This window comes from Pseudophryne corroboree, chromosome 10, assembly GCF_028390025.1.
Source record: "Pseudophryne corroboree isolate aPseCor3 chromosome 10, aPseCor3.hap2, whole genome shotgun sequence".
Classification (NCBI taxonomy): domain Eukaryota; kingdom Metazoa; phylum Chordata; class Amphibia; order Anura; family Myobatrachidae; genus Pseudophryne; species Pseudophryne corroboree.
In genome coordinates, this window is record NC_086453.1 from 265,724,898 (window position 1) to 265,743,301 (window position 18,404).

Genomic DNA, 18,404 nt, shown 5'->3' on the forward strand with positions numbered 1-18,404 from the left:
TTTTTCCTGCTATTGTGCATCTCTGGTCAGAGGAGAGGTGCAGTAAGGCATGATACTTTCCACAGACCCGTACCTATGGCCCCATAGTTGAGTAATTGAGCACATTTAGTGTGGCAGCGATGTCTAAATTCAGCATTTTTGATCTGTATTGATACTACTCGGCAATAAACACCTCCTAATATATGTTTATGTATTTTTAATAAAATAAAATGTTTTCCTAGCTTTTCCATTGAGCTCTCCAGATGTTGCTAGTATTAGAGAACTGATAATTTCCTTCCAAAGAGGACTCTCTCTCCTATTAGCCGGATATTGTGATCAGTGACTGATGGTCATTATTGCAATATCCAATTAAAGGCCGTTTTGATCGATACGTCCCCATCCCATGTTTTATTGCAGACCTTGTGGCCCCTTATCGCGTATTATGCTTCTGGTTCCTGAGGGACCCGAAACATAATCCCTGATAAGTGCCAACATCAAGTGAAAAGGATGCCGGCATCAGGGCTAATAGGATAGCCTCAAGCAATCCTATTAGCAGCGATAAAGTACCGCCCAAAGTATGCTAAAGGTATAGGATACCGCCCAAAGTACACTAAAGGTATAGGATACCGCCCAAAGTACACTAAAGGTATAGGATACTGCCCAAAGTACACTAAAGGTATAGGATACCGCCCAAAGTACACTAAAGGTATAGGATACTGCCCAAAGTACACTAAAGGTATAGGATACTGCCCAAAGTACACTAAAGGTATAGGATACCGCCCAAAGTACACTAAAGGTATAGGATACCGCCCAAAGTACACTAAAGGTATAGGATACTGCCCAAAGTACACTAAAGGTATAGGATACTGCCCAAAGTACACTAAAGGTATAGGATACTGCCCAAAGTACACTAAAGGTATAGGATACTGCCCAAAGTACACTAAAGGTATAGGATTCTGCCCAAAGTACACTAAAGGTATAGGATACCGGCCAAAGTACACTAAAGGTATAGGATACTGCCCAAAGTACACTAAAGGTATAGGATACTGCCCAAAGTACACTAAAGGTATAGGATACTGCCCAAAGTACACTAAAGGTATAGGATACTGCCCAAAGTACACTAAAGGTATAGGATTCTGCCCAAAGTACACTAAAGGTATAGGATACCGGCCAAAGTACACTAAAGGTATTGTTCATGTATACTGACTTTGTGGGGACAATTTTAGTTCTTTATCTCCAAATAAGTATTTTAATCTAACTTCTGTTTTTTGTCCTGAAATATCTTGTAGGTAGATATTGGCAAGTGTCACTATTTGGTTGATTTGGATACGGTCACAAAAACAATCCGGGAGCCTAAATACTCTACAAAGGAAGAATGGATGGTGATAGCCTACAAACCGTTCATGGATGCCTCAAGGTAAGGAATGAGTATCCCTCCTGTCATTCTATAGTATTCCTACCACAGCAGAAAGTGTGTGCAATGCAGAGGTGTAACACTTCAGTTGCATCTCCTGTTATGTCTGAAGGAGTGTAAGTGGGCTGTTACAGAGCGTTCCCACATAGGCAGATTTCAGACTGGGTGGGTTGTAGACCACATTGCAGGTTCTGCAGGGTTGGCTGGCAGTGCTTCGTGTAGGGTGATGATGACTATGAAACTAAGCGTGTAGGTTGGGGGCAGGTGACCATGAAGATTTGCAGAACTCTGCATATGTGCCAGTGTACACATTTATTTCCCTGTGCGCAAAGGAGTAATTACACTCCACATGCTTCCATCACTGCAGCAGGTCAATAGTCTTGTATCTTGAAAGCAGTGTACATATTTTATTCTTCATACAAGCAGTATACAGATAGAGTAGATGTTGCTGTTACTGCTGATATGCATCTAATCTGCTGACTTGGACTTAACTTGGACTTGGGGAGTATTAGCCCAAAGTTATAAATGATTGTCCTTGTAAACAGGGGAGCCACAACATTTTTTTTATTTTTTGGGGGAAGGGGTGAGATATGATTTCATTTTGGCGCCCCTTATCGCTTTATGGCACGCTCTCGGGCAGCTGGACATACCCACCACACCGCCTACCTGATTATAGAGATCGATCGATCTATCTATCTATCTATCTATCTGTCTGTCTGTCTGTCTGTCTGTCTATCTATTCATACACACACATATGCACACATTTATGTAAAAGAACAGCATAAAGGACACGATGGGGAATGCAGATAACAGCTGAGTACACACTAGACAATATTTCTGCAGCAGGGTACACTGGTATATCCGAGGCACCAACAGGCTAAAGCTTTGACTGTTCCCAGGATGCATTGCACCGCCTCCTCTATAACCCCGCCTCCAGGCACTGGAGCTCAGTTTATAAGTTGGTGCCTGCAGTGCAGGTCACTAACAGATGGGGCTGCGCTAGACAGCTCTGAAAAGAGCTTTTTAAGAAGACTTCAAGGGTCGCAGCACTTTTTATGTCAGTCTGACATTCTGTACTGCGGCTCCATCACCTCCCCAGCAGCGCTGCATACTCCCGCGGCCGGGTTCCCGAGTACTTACAGTGGATGCTCACCAGTCAGGCACACCACAGCTGACGCTCTCCAGGATTGCGTGGCAGCACATCAGGGAGGCGGTAAGAGGGTCCCCCAGGTGGGACCCGCCAGTTAATCGCGGTCCGGTCACGGTCCCAGGAGATGGACCGCTCCGCTGGCGGGGACACTGTACTGCACAGGGACCCCACTATATCCACCTGGGTAAGGGAGCACAGGTCGGATTTACTAATATCCGTTTTATATAGGCTCCACAGTACCCGGTGGTGAGGACCAGCATAGGGGATAAGGTGCTGACCTGTAGCCCCTCCCCCAGCTCCGGGCGCCATCTACTGCTGGTGTTCCCGCCCTGGAGCTGCATTTCACTCTCCCTCACTCCCTGACAGAGAGTTTGGCACCATCTTCACTACTAGCTGGGCTGATCTCCGGGACTGCAGGGCTCTCTATCCTCTGTAAAGCTGCCTGCCTCATCAGCGCTGTACATTTACAGACACTTAAGTATTCTACATGTCATTTTAGACAGTGTTCGTTAAGAACAAGTGTATTGTTATCTGAATTTCTGCTGCGGGGTACACTGGGCTCCACAGGGAATGACATTGGGGTATAGAGTAGGAACTTGATCCGAGGCACCAACAGGCTCAAAGCTTTGACCTTCTTCCCAGAATGCCTAGCGCTGCCTCCTCTATAACCCCGCCTCCGTGCACAGGAGCTCAGTTTTGTAGTTGGTGCCATGAAATAAGCAGGCATACAACAGGGGGGCTGCCCCAGCAGCCCTGAGAAGAAGCTTTTTAAGAAAAATGAAGACTTCAAGGGCTGCAGCAGAGACACTGACTGTGTTAGATGTCAGTCAGACGGGTGTAGTATGGTAAGCCGGCGGCCGGGCTCCCGGCGACCAGCATACTGGCGCCGGGAGCCCGACCTTCGGCATACCGACAGTGTGTCGAGTGCAAAGGAGCCCCTTGCAGGCTCACTGCACTCGCCACGCTGCGGGCACGGTGGCGCGCTACACGCTATTTATTCTCCCTCCAGGGGGTTCGTGGGCCCCCCACGAGGGAGTATAGCTGTCGGTATGCCGGGTGTCGGGATCCCGGCGCCGGTATACTGTGCGCCGGGATCCCGACATACGGCATACCGAAGACCACCCAGTCAGACATCTCCTGCTGCAACTCCATCACCTCTCCCAGCGGCGCTGTACACTCCCGCGCCCTGGTTGCCGGGTACCTACAGCGGAGGCTCCGGTTTTCTTCCAGGTAGTCACACACATGACCGCTGTTCTCCTGGATCGCGTGGCCGCACTCAGGGAGGAGGTAAGTGGGTCTCCCCAGCGGGACCCGCTGTAAATCGCGATCCCGCGCGGCCGGTGGGAGGCAGGCCGTGCGCGCTGGCATGGACACTGTAGTAGTACAGGGACCCCACTAGACCACCAGGGCAAGGGCACAGGTCGGTTTTCTCTCATAAACCATTTATATAAGCCCACAGTACCGGGTGGTGAAGTCCAGCAGGGGGATAAGGCTTTGACTTGTAGCCCCTCCCCCAGCCTCAGGGCGCCATTTAGCGTAAATGTTCCCACCCTGGAACTGCATCTCTCTCTCTCCCTCACTCCCTGTCAGCGTTTGGGCGCCATTAGGACAAGCTGAGCAGATCCTGGGACCGTTTGAGCAAATCCTCCTCTGTAAAGCCGCCTGCATGTCAGCGCTGTGCATTTTACAGGACACTTAAGTATTCTACATGTCTGCTGACAGTGTTAGTTAAGAAAGAGTGCATTTAGTCAGGGTTATGTGGTACAAGTACCCTGTGATATACATCCAGTCTTTACTGTGCATTGTTATATCTATTGAGTGTATAGCTATACATAGTACTACTCTGTATTGCTAGTCCAGTGCAGTTTTATTGCATGTCATAATTTCTGCATTGTACATTGTGACTATGTGTGTGTGCATATAGCTGCTGTGTGACCTCCATTTCGTGTATCTCACTCAGATTGCTATCCCTATATTCTATAACCTGAGGGGGCTAAGTGCATCAGGTTTATCATTTAATATAGGTAGTTCACAGGATATACTCAGTGTGTATTTTTCGATGCTGCAGACACATTTGAGGAAAACATAGCAGCCTAGTGGGACTGTAGCAACGGGGGTTCAAAATGACCCACCTTGGGCTACCTTTTCCATGCTATTGAATACGCTGGTAACTAGACTAACGTCCCCTATGGGACCTCCTGTGCCGGTACAACCGCTTATGGTCCCCGCGGTTAATCCGCCATGGGCAGATCAACTGTCCGCTCAGTTACAGCAATTGAACCAATCACTGACTACTCAAAAGTCTAACCCTCGCCCGCCTAAGACCAAGACGTCATCTAAGCGGGCCATTACTTCCTCACAATCCACCAACGTCCCAGACACCTCTTCTGATGAGGATGGTGTTTATACTGACCCCACAGATTCTGATCCCGACGCTTCTGATGGGGAAGCTGTTTCACAGGTGGATGTCCCTGACTTGTTGGAGGCTATCAGGCTCATTATTCAAATTACTGATGACCCGGAGCCTGATGCTGCCCCTAAGAACCCGCACAGGTTTAAGCATCAGAAAGTGGTTAAACAAGTCTTACCTCATTCTGACCATTTAGTTGACATACGTCAGGAGTCCTGGGAAAATCCAGGAAAGAAATTCACGCCTCACAAGAAGATGCTGGCTTGCTACCCCCTCGCAGCGGAGCTAAGTAAAAGTTGGGAAACACCCACGCCAGCGGATTCGCAGGTGTTGAGGCTGGTGGTATCCTCTGCTCTGCCTGTAACTACCGTTACGTCTCTGAAAGAACCGACGGATAAGCGTGTGGAGGGTAGTTTAAAGGCAATTCACACCCTAACTGATGCTGCGCATAGGCCCACCATTGCAGCGACATGGGCTGCAGAGGCTGTTGAAACATGGGCTCAGGAGCTGGAGGTGGAGTTGCCTTCCAACGCTTCTGATCATGCTAGACAATGTCTGTCATATATTGTCACATCGTCTCATTATATTAAGGAGGCAGCTTCTGATGCCGGTATTCTGGCGGCCAAGGCTTCTACTATGTCCATTTTGGCTTGCCGGATTCTCTGGTGACGGTCCTGGTCTGTGGATCTGGACTCTTAAGAAAACCCTGGAGGTACTCCCTTTTAAGGGAGACATTCATTTTGGAGAAGACCTCAACAAGATAGTAGCTGACTTAGCTTCTGCTAAAACAACATGTCTACCTAGTACTGGTCCTTCGGTGCCGAAGGCTAAGAGTACTCCCTTTTGCTCCTTTCGTCCTTCAGTGAAGGCAAAAGGTGAGGTGTACCCGAAACAGGTTCGCACTTCCAAACCCAATAAGCCCAAACCCAAATGGGCCTTGGCTGCCTGTCAGCCTGCTTCCAAAACTGACAAACCTGCCGCATGACGGGGCGGGCCTCCCTAGGGTTTACCCAGGAATGGTTGAAGACCACTTCCGATGCCTGGGTATGGGAAGTCGTCACTCGAGGTTACGCCGTATCCTTCAAGAATCGTCCCCCTCATCAATTTTGCCTGACAGACGTCCCTTCGGATCAGGTGAAGACAAAAACTTCATTCGGTGGTACAGTCCCTCCTGGACACAGGAGTGGTAGTAAGGTGCCTCTGGCTCAGAGAGGCAAGGGGTACTATTCACCGCTGTTCCTAGTCCCGAAACCGAACGGGTCCTCCCGCCCATTCTCAATCTCAAGTCCTTGAACAAATTTGTGATGGTCTCCAAGTTTCGTATGGAAACTCTTCGCTCTATTGTTCTGGCATTGGAATCTGGGGATTATATGGTCTCCCTGGACATACAGGATGCTTACCTGCATATTCCCATTGCAGTGTCGCATCAGCAGTACCTGAGGTTTGCAGTTGGCAACCTCCATTACCAATTTCAGGCGTTATCTTTTGGTTTGACCATGGCTCTGAGAGTTTTCGCCAAGGTCATGGTGGTAATGATGGCTGTACTCCGCCGTCAAGGGGTCAGGATCCTACCGTACCTGGACGACTTGTTGATCCTGGCAAATTCCCCTGAAATTCTCCTATGCCATCTGGATCTGACTATCCAGCTTCTGAAAGCCCACGGGTGGCTCATCAACTGGAAGAAATCTTCCCTGGTCCCTGCTTAGAGCATGGTGCACCTAGGGGGTTGTTGGACACTCACAACCAGCGGTTGTTCTTGTTTCAGGAGAAAGTCCTGAAGCTTCAGGACAGGATTCGATGCTTCCTATCTCGTCCGCAAGTGTCGATACATTCGGCAATGCAAGTGCTAGGTCTCATGGTGTCGGCTTTCGACATGGTGGAGTACGCTCAATTCCATTCCCGCCCTCTGCAGAAGCTGATTCTTGCCAAGTGGGGCTGCCTGCCTCACCGGATCAGGTCTCAAATGATCATCTTGTCTCCGGAGGTCCGTCTGTCACTGAGCTGGTGGCTTCAGGACCAAAGATTGAGCAGGGGTCGTCCCTTCTGGATCTCCAACTGGGTCCTTCTGACGACGGATGCCAGTCTGAGAGGTTGGGGCGTGGTGTTGGAGCAACACTCCCTTCAGGGTCGGTGGACCAAGGAGGAGTCTCTCCTCTCGATAAACATTCTGGAATTGCGGGCGGTGTTCAATGCTCTGAACTTGGCTCAGCATTTAATACAGAACAGACCTGTTCAAGTACAGTTGGACAACGCCACTACGGTGGCGTACATCAATCATCAAGGCGGCACTCGAAGCCGCATGGCAATGAGAGAAGTATCACGGATTCTTCAGTGGGCGAAACGCCATCTGCCAGCCATATCGGCAGTATTCATTCCGGGGGTCCTAAACTGGGAAGCGGACGTTCTCAGTCATCAGGACGTACACGCCGGAGAGTGGAGCCTCCATCGAGAAGTGTTTCAACTCCTCGTGGACAAGTGGGGCCTTCCAGATGCGGACCTGATGGCATCTCGACACAATCACAAGGTTCCGGTCTTCGGAGCAAGGACAAGGGATCCTCAAGCAGCGTTCGTGGACACACTGGCAAGTCCATGGAACTTTCAGCTGCCATACGTGTTCCCTCCGGTGTCACTCCTGCCCAGAGTAATAAGGAAGTTCAAGCAAGAAGGAGGAATCCTACTTCTGTTCGCTCCAGCATGGCCCAGACGGCACTGGTTCTCAGACCTTCAGGGTCTCTCAATAGAGCGTCCCCTTCTACTTCCACAACGCCCAGATCTCCTCGTTCAGGGCCCCTGTGTACTGTATATCAGGATTTAGCCCGATTGGCCTTGACGGTGTAGCTCTTGAAGCTTCCGTCTTGAGGGCCAAAAGATTTTCTGAGACGGTCATTCAATCCATGTTGAAGGCCCGGAAACCGGATTCTGCTCGGATTTACCATAGGGTCTGGAACTCTTACTTTGCTTGGTGCGCATCTAACAATCATGACGCTTACAAGTTTAGTACTGCCAAACTTTTGGCCTTTCTACAACAAGGCCTGGACTTGGGCCTTCGTCTGGCCTCCATCAAGGTTCATATTTCTGCCTTGTCGGTTTGGTTCCAGAGAAAAATTGCAACTTTACCTGGTGTACATACGTTTACTCAGGGTGTGTTGCAGATTCAACCTCCCTACGCCCCGCCTGTGGCCCCTTGGGACTTGTTGTGGTTTTGGAGGCGTTGCAAGGGTCTCCGTTTGAGCCTCTTGAAGCTGCAGATCTTAAGTGGCTTTCTTTTAAGGTGTTTTTTCTGCTGGCTCTTGCCTCTGCTAGACGGGTGTCGGATTTGGGTGCCTTATCTTGTAGGTCACCGTATCTGATTTTCACCGTGATCGCGCGGTTCTTAGAACACGTCCCGGGTATTTACCTAAGGTGGTGTCTTCTTTCCACCTTAATCAGGAGATTGTGGTTCCGGCCTTTGCCTCTCGTGAATTGTCTTCCAAAGAGCGGTCTTTGGATGTGGTACGGGCTCTCCGTTTCTACGTGAAGAGAACTGCCTCCATCAGGAAGTCGGATTCTCTCTTTGTTCTGTTTGGTTTTCACAAACATGGCTGGCCTGCTCACAAGCAGATCCTAGCCAGATGGATTAGAATGGTGGTTGCACATGCTTATGTACAGGCTGGCCTTCCAGCTCCTGCTACCATAAAGGCCCATTCTACTCGGTCGGTTGGACCTTCTTGGGCGGCCTGCCGTGGTGCGACCCTTGAACAATTGTGCAAGGCGGCTACATGGTCCTCAGTGAACACGTTCATAAGGTTCTATGCCTTGGATACTTCCGCCTCCCAGGATGCTTCCTTTGGACGCCGGGTTCTTGTGCCCGCTACAGTGTGTCCCCTCCCATAAGGAACTGCTTTAGGACATCCCCCAATGTCATTCCCTGTGGAATACCAGTGTACCCCGCTGCAGAAAAGGAGATTTATGGTTGACTTACCATAGTTAAATCTCTTTCTGTGAGGTACACTGGATTCCACAGGGCGCCCACCCTGATGTACTTAGCTTCTTTGGGTTTGTACGGCATTAGCTGCTAGTCCCTTCTCCTGTCGTGAGAATGTTGTTCTATGTGACTAACATCTGCCGTCTCTTTTACCTGTTACTTCATTGGACTGGTTAACGAAACTGAGCTCCAGTGCCTGGAGGCGGGGTTATAGAGGAGGCGGTGCAGTGCATCCTGGGAACAGTCAAAGCTTTAACCTGTTGGTGCCTCGGATCAAGAGCCACCTCTATACCCCTATGTTATTCCCTGTGGAATCCAGTGTACCTCACAGAAAGAGATCTAACTATGGTAAGTCTACCATAAATCTCTTTTTGAACGATTTGCCTGATTCCGACGGATGGAAACGACAAATTGTTCACATTATCAAGTGTGTACACACTATTTGCGAGAAATTAATATCTGCCAAGTTGTATTATAAATCACATCCAGGGACAGGTGATCCGATACGAGCCCATCTCAGCAATGTGTAAACTAAAGTGATTGCATTGTGGACCACTTTACTTTATGATGTGTATTTACTGCGCATGTGTGGTCATTAGACAGCGCATGCACCAGTGGCTGTTACCGGGGAGGGATTCGGACAATCCCTCTCCCAATAAATTGTGTTATGTAACCTATAGACTACAACGGCTAACGCCAGTGCTGTTGTGATGGGAAACAGGGAAAGCACATCAGATTCTCTATCTTTGATATATGCTGCAGAACCTATGAAATACTTTGAGGGAATACTTACTGTACATTTTAAGGGTATCCCAATTTTTAGGGTCTTTTCCCCAAAAATGTGTATAATAAATATACCCCCAAAACATACTTTAACTTGTGAGTGACTTTATATAGAAGCTAAAGAGACGGGAAGCACTCATAGCTCACACCCTGGCTGAGACTTTACAGGGTACATTTTCAGCGGAACCTCTTGGAAATCGGGGGAGGTCAGCGAGGGAAGGGGTGGGAGGACTAAGAGGAGCTGAGGGGAAAGAGGGCAGTAACATATGAAGTGGGTAGTTGAGAAGAGCCCAGGGCTGGTCCCAGAGGAGAGGCCAGTCCACAGTATCTAGCCACACCCTGTAGGGGTTAGGCCTGAGTTCCAACGGTGTAGTAGGTCCCTGGAGGCAAGCGGAGAAGGGCTGTGGGGAGGGAGGAGGTGGAGAGGCCAGGAAAGGGTATTATTTCCATTCTGACACTGCCCAAATTAACTGTAAATGGCAGCCACTCTTCACCCTGTAACCCAGTTCTTTTACTGGCACCTCCCAAATATGTTGGGGGTTGTGAGCTGCCACCCCCCCCCCCCCCCTACACACACACACACATACACACACACACACACACACACACACACACCTTCTGCTTTCCTGCATTTGTGTCTATAATGTTACTGCACCTCTATAAAGTTACTGTATGTCAGAAGCAGCCTAGTAATGGCATCACATAGGTTACTAGGTTGCTGCTGAAGCTGAGATAGAAGAAACTATATGGCTGACTGCTTCTGACAGAGCCAAACATGGGCTCATCATAAAGAGCACCTTTAACATATCTGTGCTCTCGCAAAGTGTGTGCAAACCGCAGCAGAAACTTATCCTTCCGCTCTGTGACGGTATCTGATTTTGTCCCCCCGAGGACATTAAAAGCAAAACAGTCACCACTTTTTTTTTTCTTTTTTACTTTTCACATGCGTCACTGCTAGCCCCTTAGGTGGAGAGGACAGTATTCCGAATCCCAAGGTTAGGACATTATCATTCATTACATATGTGCATCCCAATGCGCAGACAGCTCCACGCTTTCCTCCAGAGATCAGACACGCTTTTCTGCATTCTAGTCCCAAGGGGCACAGAGAATTAGAGAGGAAAAAGCTTGGCGCAGCACAGCCCTCATTGTTCTCTTGCCATTTGTCAGGTTAAGTCACACAGCATTGACGTAAAAGCCCACGTCTCTGCTGGAGATAGAATGCCAGGCAGACAGGTCCTCAGCTGCATGGATTCCATCAGTACACACCAGCACGCAGATCTGACTAGGGGGGGGTTCGTTCATTGTCTTCATAGCCTAAGTCCATAGGAATGATTTCTGTAATAGACTAAATGGATTATGACTTGAACTGTATCACACAGCACGCTGCGGTATATTTCCTTACAATGTTAATGTTCATCTGTTTTATGTCTATATTTAATGTAGCATATATAGATGTGTTTATGTGCACTAATTTGAATACTGTATGTATATATGTAACATGTATGTGCCCCACATGCACTTGTGATTGGCTATACTGTACTTTAGCCTGAGATGCTCTATGTAGTAACATTATGTTTTCATTTTAGTTTGATAAATAAGGGTTATTGTATATTTAAGACCTAAACCTACGCTGGCTTTGTTGTATGCCTGATACTCGTACACACATACTGTACGTTTACTCTCAGTGTATTGTTCCTAAATCAGGAATTTGCAGCCCTTCCTTGTGTCTTCCCACAAGCCTCACTTGTAGCAGCAGTGGGGAAGGTAGGGACGCTAAGAACCAGAACTATTATCACTTTTATGTGTATTGTGCTGCATTGTTCTCTAACGCCACAAACAGATACCAAAGCTCTGAAGACACAAGGGCAGAGGGTGAGGAGCAGACACTCAGCCGGATGTCTAGGAAGTTACATAGTTGTTGAGGTTGAAAAAAGACAAACGTCCATCGAGTTCAACCTATATTACATTTTATTTTATTATTATTATTATTTATTTATTTTTAATATTAATTAAACGCTGTATCCCTGGATTTGTAGTTGTACCCCTTGCACAAAGAAAAGACAGGTCATCTGGCTTGTATAATTGGGAATAGGCTTTGTGTTTTTTTGTTTTTTTTCTTGCACTAAATAAATAAAAAATGTATTCTAAATCCAATGTTTAACTGCTTCAGATGATATGTGGGCTTCAGTTTTGGGGGAGTATAGAAATTCATCCCAGAGCCTGCTTGGGAAATTATACATCATTTTAAGAGTTCTCCATGTAATCAATAAAGTTATTGTTTAGGTGAAGAACATTTTCAGAGTAGTTTTAAACTATTCTGTACCGAGAATCCTTTATAAAGAAATGTTCTTCAGATATTCCAATTGCACGGCACCTCCCACTGGTCATTAATAATGTAAAATCGCATGGAATGATTATTGAAGGGGCACCTACTAGAGGTGGATAGAACCAAAGGGTCAAACACTTTTATAATAACGTGTTGTTACTGTACTGCTTTTGGCTCATGCTGTGACAAGTTAAATCAGAGGGGGCTCCAGGTGGTACAGTAATGCTGGATACACACTGGCAGATATATTTGCTGATCAGTTGACTGATTGGTGGGTGTGTACAAACGGTATGTCTGTGAATGACGTCGTTCACAGACATAGTGTGTCGGCTCTACTGTACAGATGGTAGCCAATATATTTGCAGATATATTGGTGCATCGTTCTGTGTGTATGGCCTACGCACTATAGGTCAACTGTTCAGCGCTTCACCTGGATGGGCGGGGTTATTCAAAAATCCAGAGTCTGTCTTCGTGGGAGCAGCAGCAGTACAGCTGGAGTCGCCACGGTCTGGAGGAGGCATGCTCTGGAGTTGGTGAGTTTGAGCAACACACATCCGGGGTGGGGGTGGGAAATTGCTGAGGAGGTGCTGTAAATATCGAGAGGCCTGCCCCAGCCAGTGTGAGCAGTGACCTGCAGGGGGCCTGGCTAGCAGGAGGGAGCCGCCAGGCGTGCAGGTGATGTGCACAACGCTTGGCCTAGCCAGCAGGAAGGAGCCGCCAGGGTGGGGGTATTATGTGCCCACCAATAGATGCAGTTAGCGAGAGCCCTAGACAACGGAAGCCACCAGAAGGTGCCCGGGCCAGCAGGTACACTGAGGGATTTTGTACTCCACACTTTTAGTTACTTGAGCTGTGTGAGGTTTGTTTTTAAGCTTTGAAAAAATATATTTGTTCATGTAGCTCTTTTTCTGGTCCATCAGCACAGGCACATATACGACTGTTCTCTCCTGGTATAACCCAGGCACATATACGACTGTTTTCTCCTGGTGAAACCCAGGCGCATATACTACTGTTCTCTCCCGGTGTAACTCAGGCACATATAGTACTGTTCTCCCCTGGTGTAACCCAGGCACATATAATACTGTTCTCCCCTGGTGTAATCCAGGTGCATATACTACTGTTCTCACCTGGGGTGTCCAATGCGCACATACTACTGTTCTCCCCTGGTGTAACCTAGGCGCATATACTACTGTTCTCACCTGGTGTGTCCAAGGCGCATATACTACTGTTCTCACCTGGTGTGTCCAAGGCACATATACTACTGTTCTCTCCCGGTGTAACTCAGGCGCATATACTACTGTTCTCTCCCGGTGTAACTCAGGCACATATACTACTGTTCTCCTCTGGTGTAACCCAGGCACATATACTACTGTTCTCCCCTGGTGTAACCCAGGTGCATATACTACTGTTCTCACCTGGTGTGTCCAAGGCGCACATACTACTGTTCTCCCCTGGTGTAACCTAGGTGCATATACTACTGTTCTCCCCTGGTGTGTCCAAGGCGCATATACTACTGTTCTCACCTGGTGTGTCCAAGGCGCATATACTACTGTTCTCTCCCGGTGTAACTCAGGTACATATACTACTGTTCTCCCCTGGTGTAACCCAGGCACATATACTACTGTTCTCCCCTGGTGTAACCTGTAACCCAGGTGCATATACTACTGTTCTCACCTGGTGTGTCCAAGGCGCACATACTACTGTTCTCCCCTGGTGTAACCTAGGCGCATATACAACTGTTCTCACCTGGTGTGTCCAAGGCGCATATACTACTGTTCTCCCCTGGTGTAACCTAGGCGCATATACTACTGTTCTCACCTGGTGTGTCCAAGGCGCATATACTACTGTTCTCACCTGGTGTGTCCCAGGCAAATATACTACTGTTTTCTCCTGGTGTAACCCAGGCGCATATACTACTGTTCTATCCCGGTGTAACTCAGGCGCATATACTACTGTTCTCTCCCGGTGTAACTCAGGCACATATACTACTGTTCTCCCCTGGTGTAACCAAGGCACATATACTACTGTTCTCCCCTGGTGTAACCCAGGTGCATATACTACTGTTCTCACCTGGTGTGTCCAAGGCGCACATTCTACTGTTCTCCCCTGGTGTAACCTAGGCGCATATACTACTGTTCTCACCTGGTGTGTCCAAGGCGCATATACTACTGTTCTCACCTGGTGTGTCCAAGGCGCATATACTACTGTTCTCTCCCGGTGTAACTCAGGCACATATACTGCTGTTCTCCCCTGGTGTAACCCAGGCACATATACTACTGTTCTCCCCTGGTGTAACCCAGGTGCATATACTACTGTTCTCACCTGGTGTGTCCAAGGCGCACATACTACTGTTCTCCCCTGGTGTAACCTAGGCGCATATACTACTGTTCTCACCTGGTGTGTCCAAGGCGCATATACTACTGTTCTCCCCTGGTGTAACCTAGGCGCATATACTACTGTTCTCACCTGGTGTGTCCCAGGCAAATATACTACTGTTTTCTCTAACGTCCTAAGTGGATGCTGGGGACTCCGTAAGGACCATGGGGAATAGCGGCTCCGCAGGAGACTGGGCACATCTAAAGAAAGCTTTAGGACTAACTGGTGTGCACTGGCTCCTCCCCCTATGACCCTCCTCCAAGCCTATGTTAGATTTCTGTGCCCGACGAGAAGGGTGCACACTAGGGGCTCTCCTGAGCTTCTTAGTGAAAGTTTTAGTTTAGGTTTGTTATTTTCAGTGAGACCTGCTGGCAACAGGCTCACTGCATCGAGGGACTAAGGGGAGAAGAAGCGAACTCACTAAAGTGGATTGGGCTTCTTGGCTACTGGACATTAGCTCCAGAGGGACGATCACAGGCCCAGCCTGGATGGGTCCCGGAGCCGCGCCGCCGGCCCCCTTACAGAGCCAGAAGAGCGAAGAGGTCCGGAAAAATCGGCGGCAGAAGACGTTCCTGTCTTCAATAAGGTAGCGCACAGCACTGCAGCTGTGCGCCATTGCTCTCAGCACACTTCATACTCCGGTCACTGAGGGTGCAGGGCGCTGGGGGGGGCGCCCTGAGACGCAATAAAACATGATAAAAATACCTTACATGGCAAAAAATACATCACATATAGCTCCTGGGCTATATGGATGCATTTAACCCCTGCCAGAATATACAGAAAAACGGGAGATAAGGCCGCCGAAAAGGGGGCGGAGCCTATCTCCTCAGCACACTGGCGCCATTTTCCCTCACAGCTCAGTTGGAGGGAAGCTCCCTGGCTCTTCCCTGCAGTCACTACACTACAGAAAGGGTTAAAAAAAGAGAGGGGGGCACTAATTAGGCGCAGTATTAAAACATACAGCAGCTATAAGGGGAAAAACACTTATATAAGGTTATCCCTGTATATATATATAGCGCTCTGGTGTGTGCTGGCATACTCTCCCTCTGTCTCCCCAAAGGGCTAGTGGGGTCCTGTCCTCTATCAGAGCATTCCCTGTGTGTGTGCTGTGTCGGTACGTTTGTGTCGACATGTATGAGGAGAAAAATGATGTGGAGACGGAGCAGAGTGTCTGTAACAGTGATGTCACCACCTAGGGGGTCGACACCTGAGTGGATGTACTGTTGAAAATTACGTGACAGTGTCAGCTCTGTATAAAAAAACAGTGGTTGACATGAGACAGCCGGCTACTCAGCTTGTGCCTGTCCAGACGTCTCATAGGCCGTCAGGGGCTCTAAAGCGCCCGTTACCTCAGATGGCAGATACAGACGCCGACACGGATACTGACTCCTGTGTCGAAGGTGAAGAGACAACCGTGATTTCCAGTAGGGCCACACGTTACATGATTGAGACAATGGAAAATGTTTTATACATTTCTGATAATACGAGTACCACCAAAAAGGGGTATTATGTTCGGTGAGGGAAAAACTACCTGTAGTTTTCCTGAATCTGAGAAATAAAATGAGGTGTGTGATGATGCGTGGGTTTCCCCCCGATAACAATTGATAATTTCTTAAAAAGTATTGGCTGTATACCCTTTCCCGCCAGAGGTTAGGGTGCGTTGGGAAACACCCCCTAGGGGGGAAAAGGCGCTCACACGCTTGTAAGAACAAAGGCTCTACCCTCTCATGAGATGGCCGCCCTTAAGGATCCTGCGGATAGAAAGCAGGAGGGTATCCAAAAATGTATTCACACACATACTGGTGTTATACTGCGACCAGCAATCGCCTCAGCCTGGAGGTGCAGTGCTGGGTTGGCATGGTCGGATTCTCTGACTGGAAATATTGATATCCTAGATAAGGATAGTATATTATTGCCTATAGAGCATTTAAAAGATGCATTTCTATATATGCATGATGCACAGCGGAATATTTGCCGACTGGCATCAAGTATAAGTGCGTTGTCCAATTCTACCAGTAAAATGGTCAGGTGATGTGGATTCCAAACGGCATTTGGAAGTATTGCCTTTGAAAGGGGACATTTGGGGTCGGTCTTTTAGACCTGGTGGCCACGGCAACAACTGGGAAATCCACGTTTGTACCCCAGGTCGCCTCTCAAAATAAGACGCCGTATTATCAGGCGCAGTCCTTTGTTGGCAAGCGGACAAAAGGTTCCTCTTTTCTGCTCGTGACAGAGGGAGAGGAAAAAGGCTGAAGAGATTAGCCAGTTCCCAGGAACAGAAACCCTTTCCCGCCTCTGCCAAGCCCTCAGTATGACGCTAGGGCCTTACAAACTCAGGCACGGTGGGGGCCCGTTCTCAATGAATTTCAGTGCGCAGTGGGCTCACTCGCAAGTAGACCCCTGGATCCTTCAGGTAATATCTCAAGGGTACATATTGGAATTCGAGACGTCTCCCCCTCGCCGTTTCCAAATGTCGGCTTTACCGACGTCTCCCTCTGACAGGGAGTCAGTTTTGGAAGCCATTCACAAGCTGTATTCCCAGCAGGTGATAATCAAGGTACCCCTCCTGCAACAGGGAACGGGGTATTATTCCACACTATTGTGGTACCGAAGCCAGACGGCTCGGTGAGACCGATTCTAAATCTAAAATCTAAAATCTTTGAACACTTACATACAGAGGTTCAAATTCAAGATTGAGTCACTCAGAGCAGTGATTGCGAACCTGGAAGAAGGGGACTACATGATGTCTCGGGACATCAAGGATGCTTACCTTCATGTCAAAATTTACCCTTCTCACCACGGGTACCTCAGGTTATGGTACAGAACTGTCACTATCAGTTCAGACGCTGCTGTAGGGATGGTCCACGGCACCCCGGGTCTTTACCAAGGTAATGGCCGAAATGATATCCCTTCGAAGGAAGGGAATTTTAGTTATCCCTTACTTGGACGATTCCCTGATAAGGGTAAGATCCAGGGAACAGTTGGAAGTCGGTGTAGCACTATCTCAGGTAGTGTTGCGGCAGCACGATTGGATTCTCAATATTCCAAAATCGCAGCTGGTTCCGACGACTTGTCTTCTGTTTCCTAGGGATGTTCCTGGACACAGTCCAGAAAAAAGGTGTTTCTCCCGGAAGAGAAAGCCAGGGAGTTATCCGAGCTAGTCAGGAACCTCCTAAAACCGAACCAAGTCTCAGTGCATCAATGCACAAGGGTTCTGGGTAAAAATGGTGGCTTCCTACGAAGCAATCCCATTCGTTAGATTCCACGCAAGAACTTTCCAGTGGAACCTACTGGACAAATGGTCCGGGTCGCATTTTCAGATGCATCAGCGGATAACCCTGTCACCAAGGACTAGGGTATCCATCCTGTGGTGGTTGCAGAGTGCTCATCTTCTAGAGGGCCGCAGATTCGGCATTCAGGACTGGGTCCTGGTGACCACGGATGCCAACCTGCGAGGCTTGGGAGCAGTCACACAGGGAAGGAATATCCAGGGCTTAGGGTCAAGCCTGGATACATCACTTCACATAAATATCCTGAAGCTAAGGGCCATTTACAATGCTTTAAGCTTAGCAAGACCTCTGCTTCAAGGTCAGCCGGTGTTGATCCAGTCGGACAACATCATGGCAGTCACCCACGTAAACAGACAGGGTGGCACAAGAAGCAGGAGGGCAATGGCAGAAGCTGCAGGGATTCTTCGCTGGGCGGAAAATCATGTGATAGCACTGTCAACAGTATTCATTCCGGGAGTGGACAACTGGGAAGCAGACTTCCTCAGCACGACCTCCACCCGGGAGAGTGGGGACTTCACCCAGAAGTCGTCCACATGATTAAAAAACTCGACAGGTATTGCGCCAGGTCAAGAGACCCTCAGGCAATAGTTGTAGACGCTCTGGTAACACCGTGGGTGTACCAGTCAGTGTATGTGTTCCCTCCTCTGCCTCTCATACCCAAGGTACTGAGATTGATAAGATGGAGAGGAGAAAGCACTATATTCGTGGCTCC

General features: G+C 48.5%; 1 protein-coding gene across 6 annotated transcripts in view; it reads left to right on the top strand.

The window, feature by feature from the left end:
* Positions 1-18,404, top strand: part of ALG9 (ALG9 alpha-1,2-mannosyltransferase) — a 579,895-nt gene that overhangs the window by 446,147 nt on the left and 115,344 nt on the right. For 5 of the 6 annotated variants that reach the window (XM_063943252.1, XM_063943251.1, XM_063943254.1 and 2 more), the window contains exon 14: positions 1,269-1,396. In XM_063943252.1, the coding sequence (XP_063799322.1) occupies positions 1,269-1,396 (128 nt within the window). Of the gene's footprint in view, positions 1-1,268; positions 1,397-11,540; positions 11,760-18,404 lie in introns of those variants that run through there. The other variant, XM_063943255.1, reaches the window with a different exon arrangement.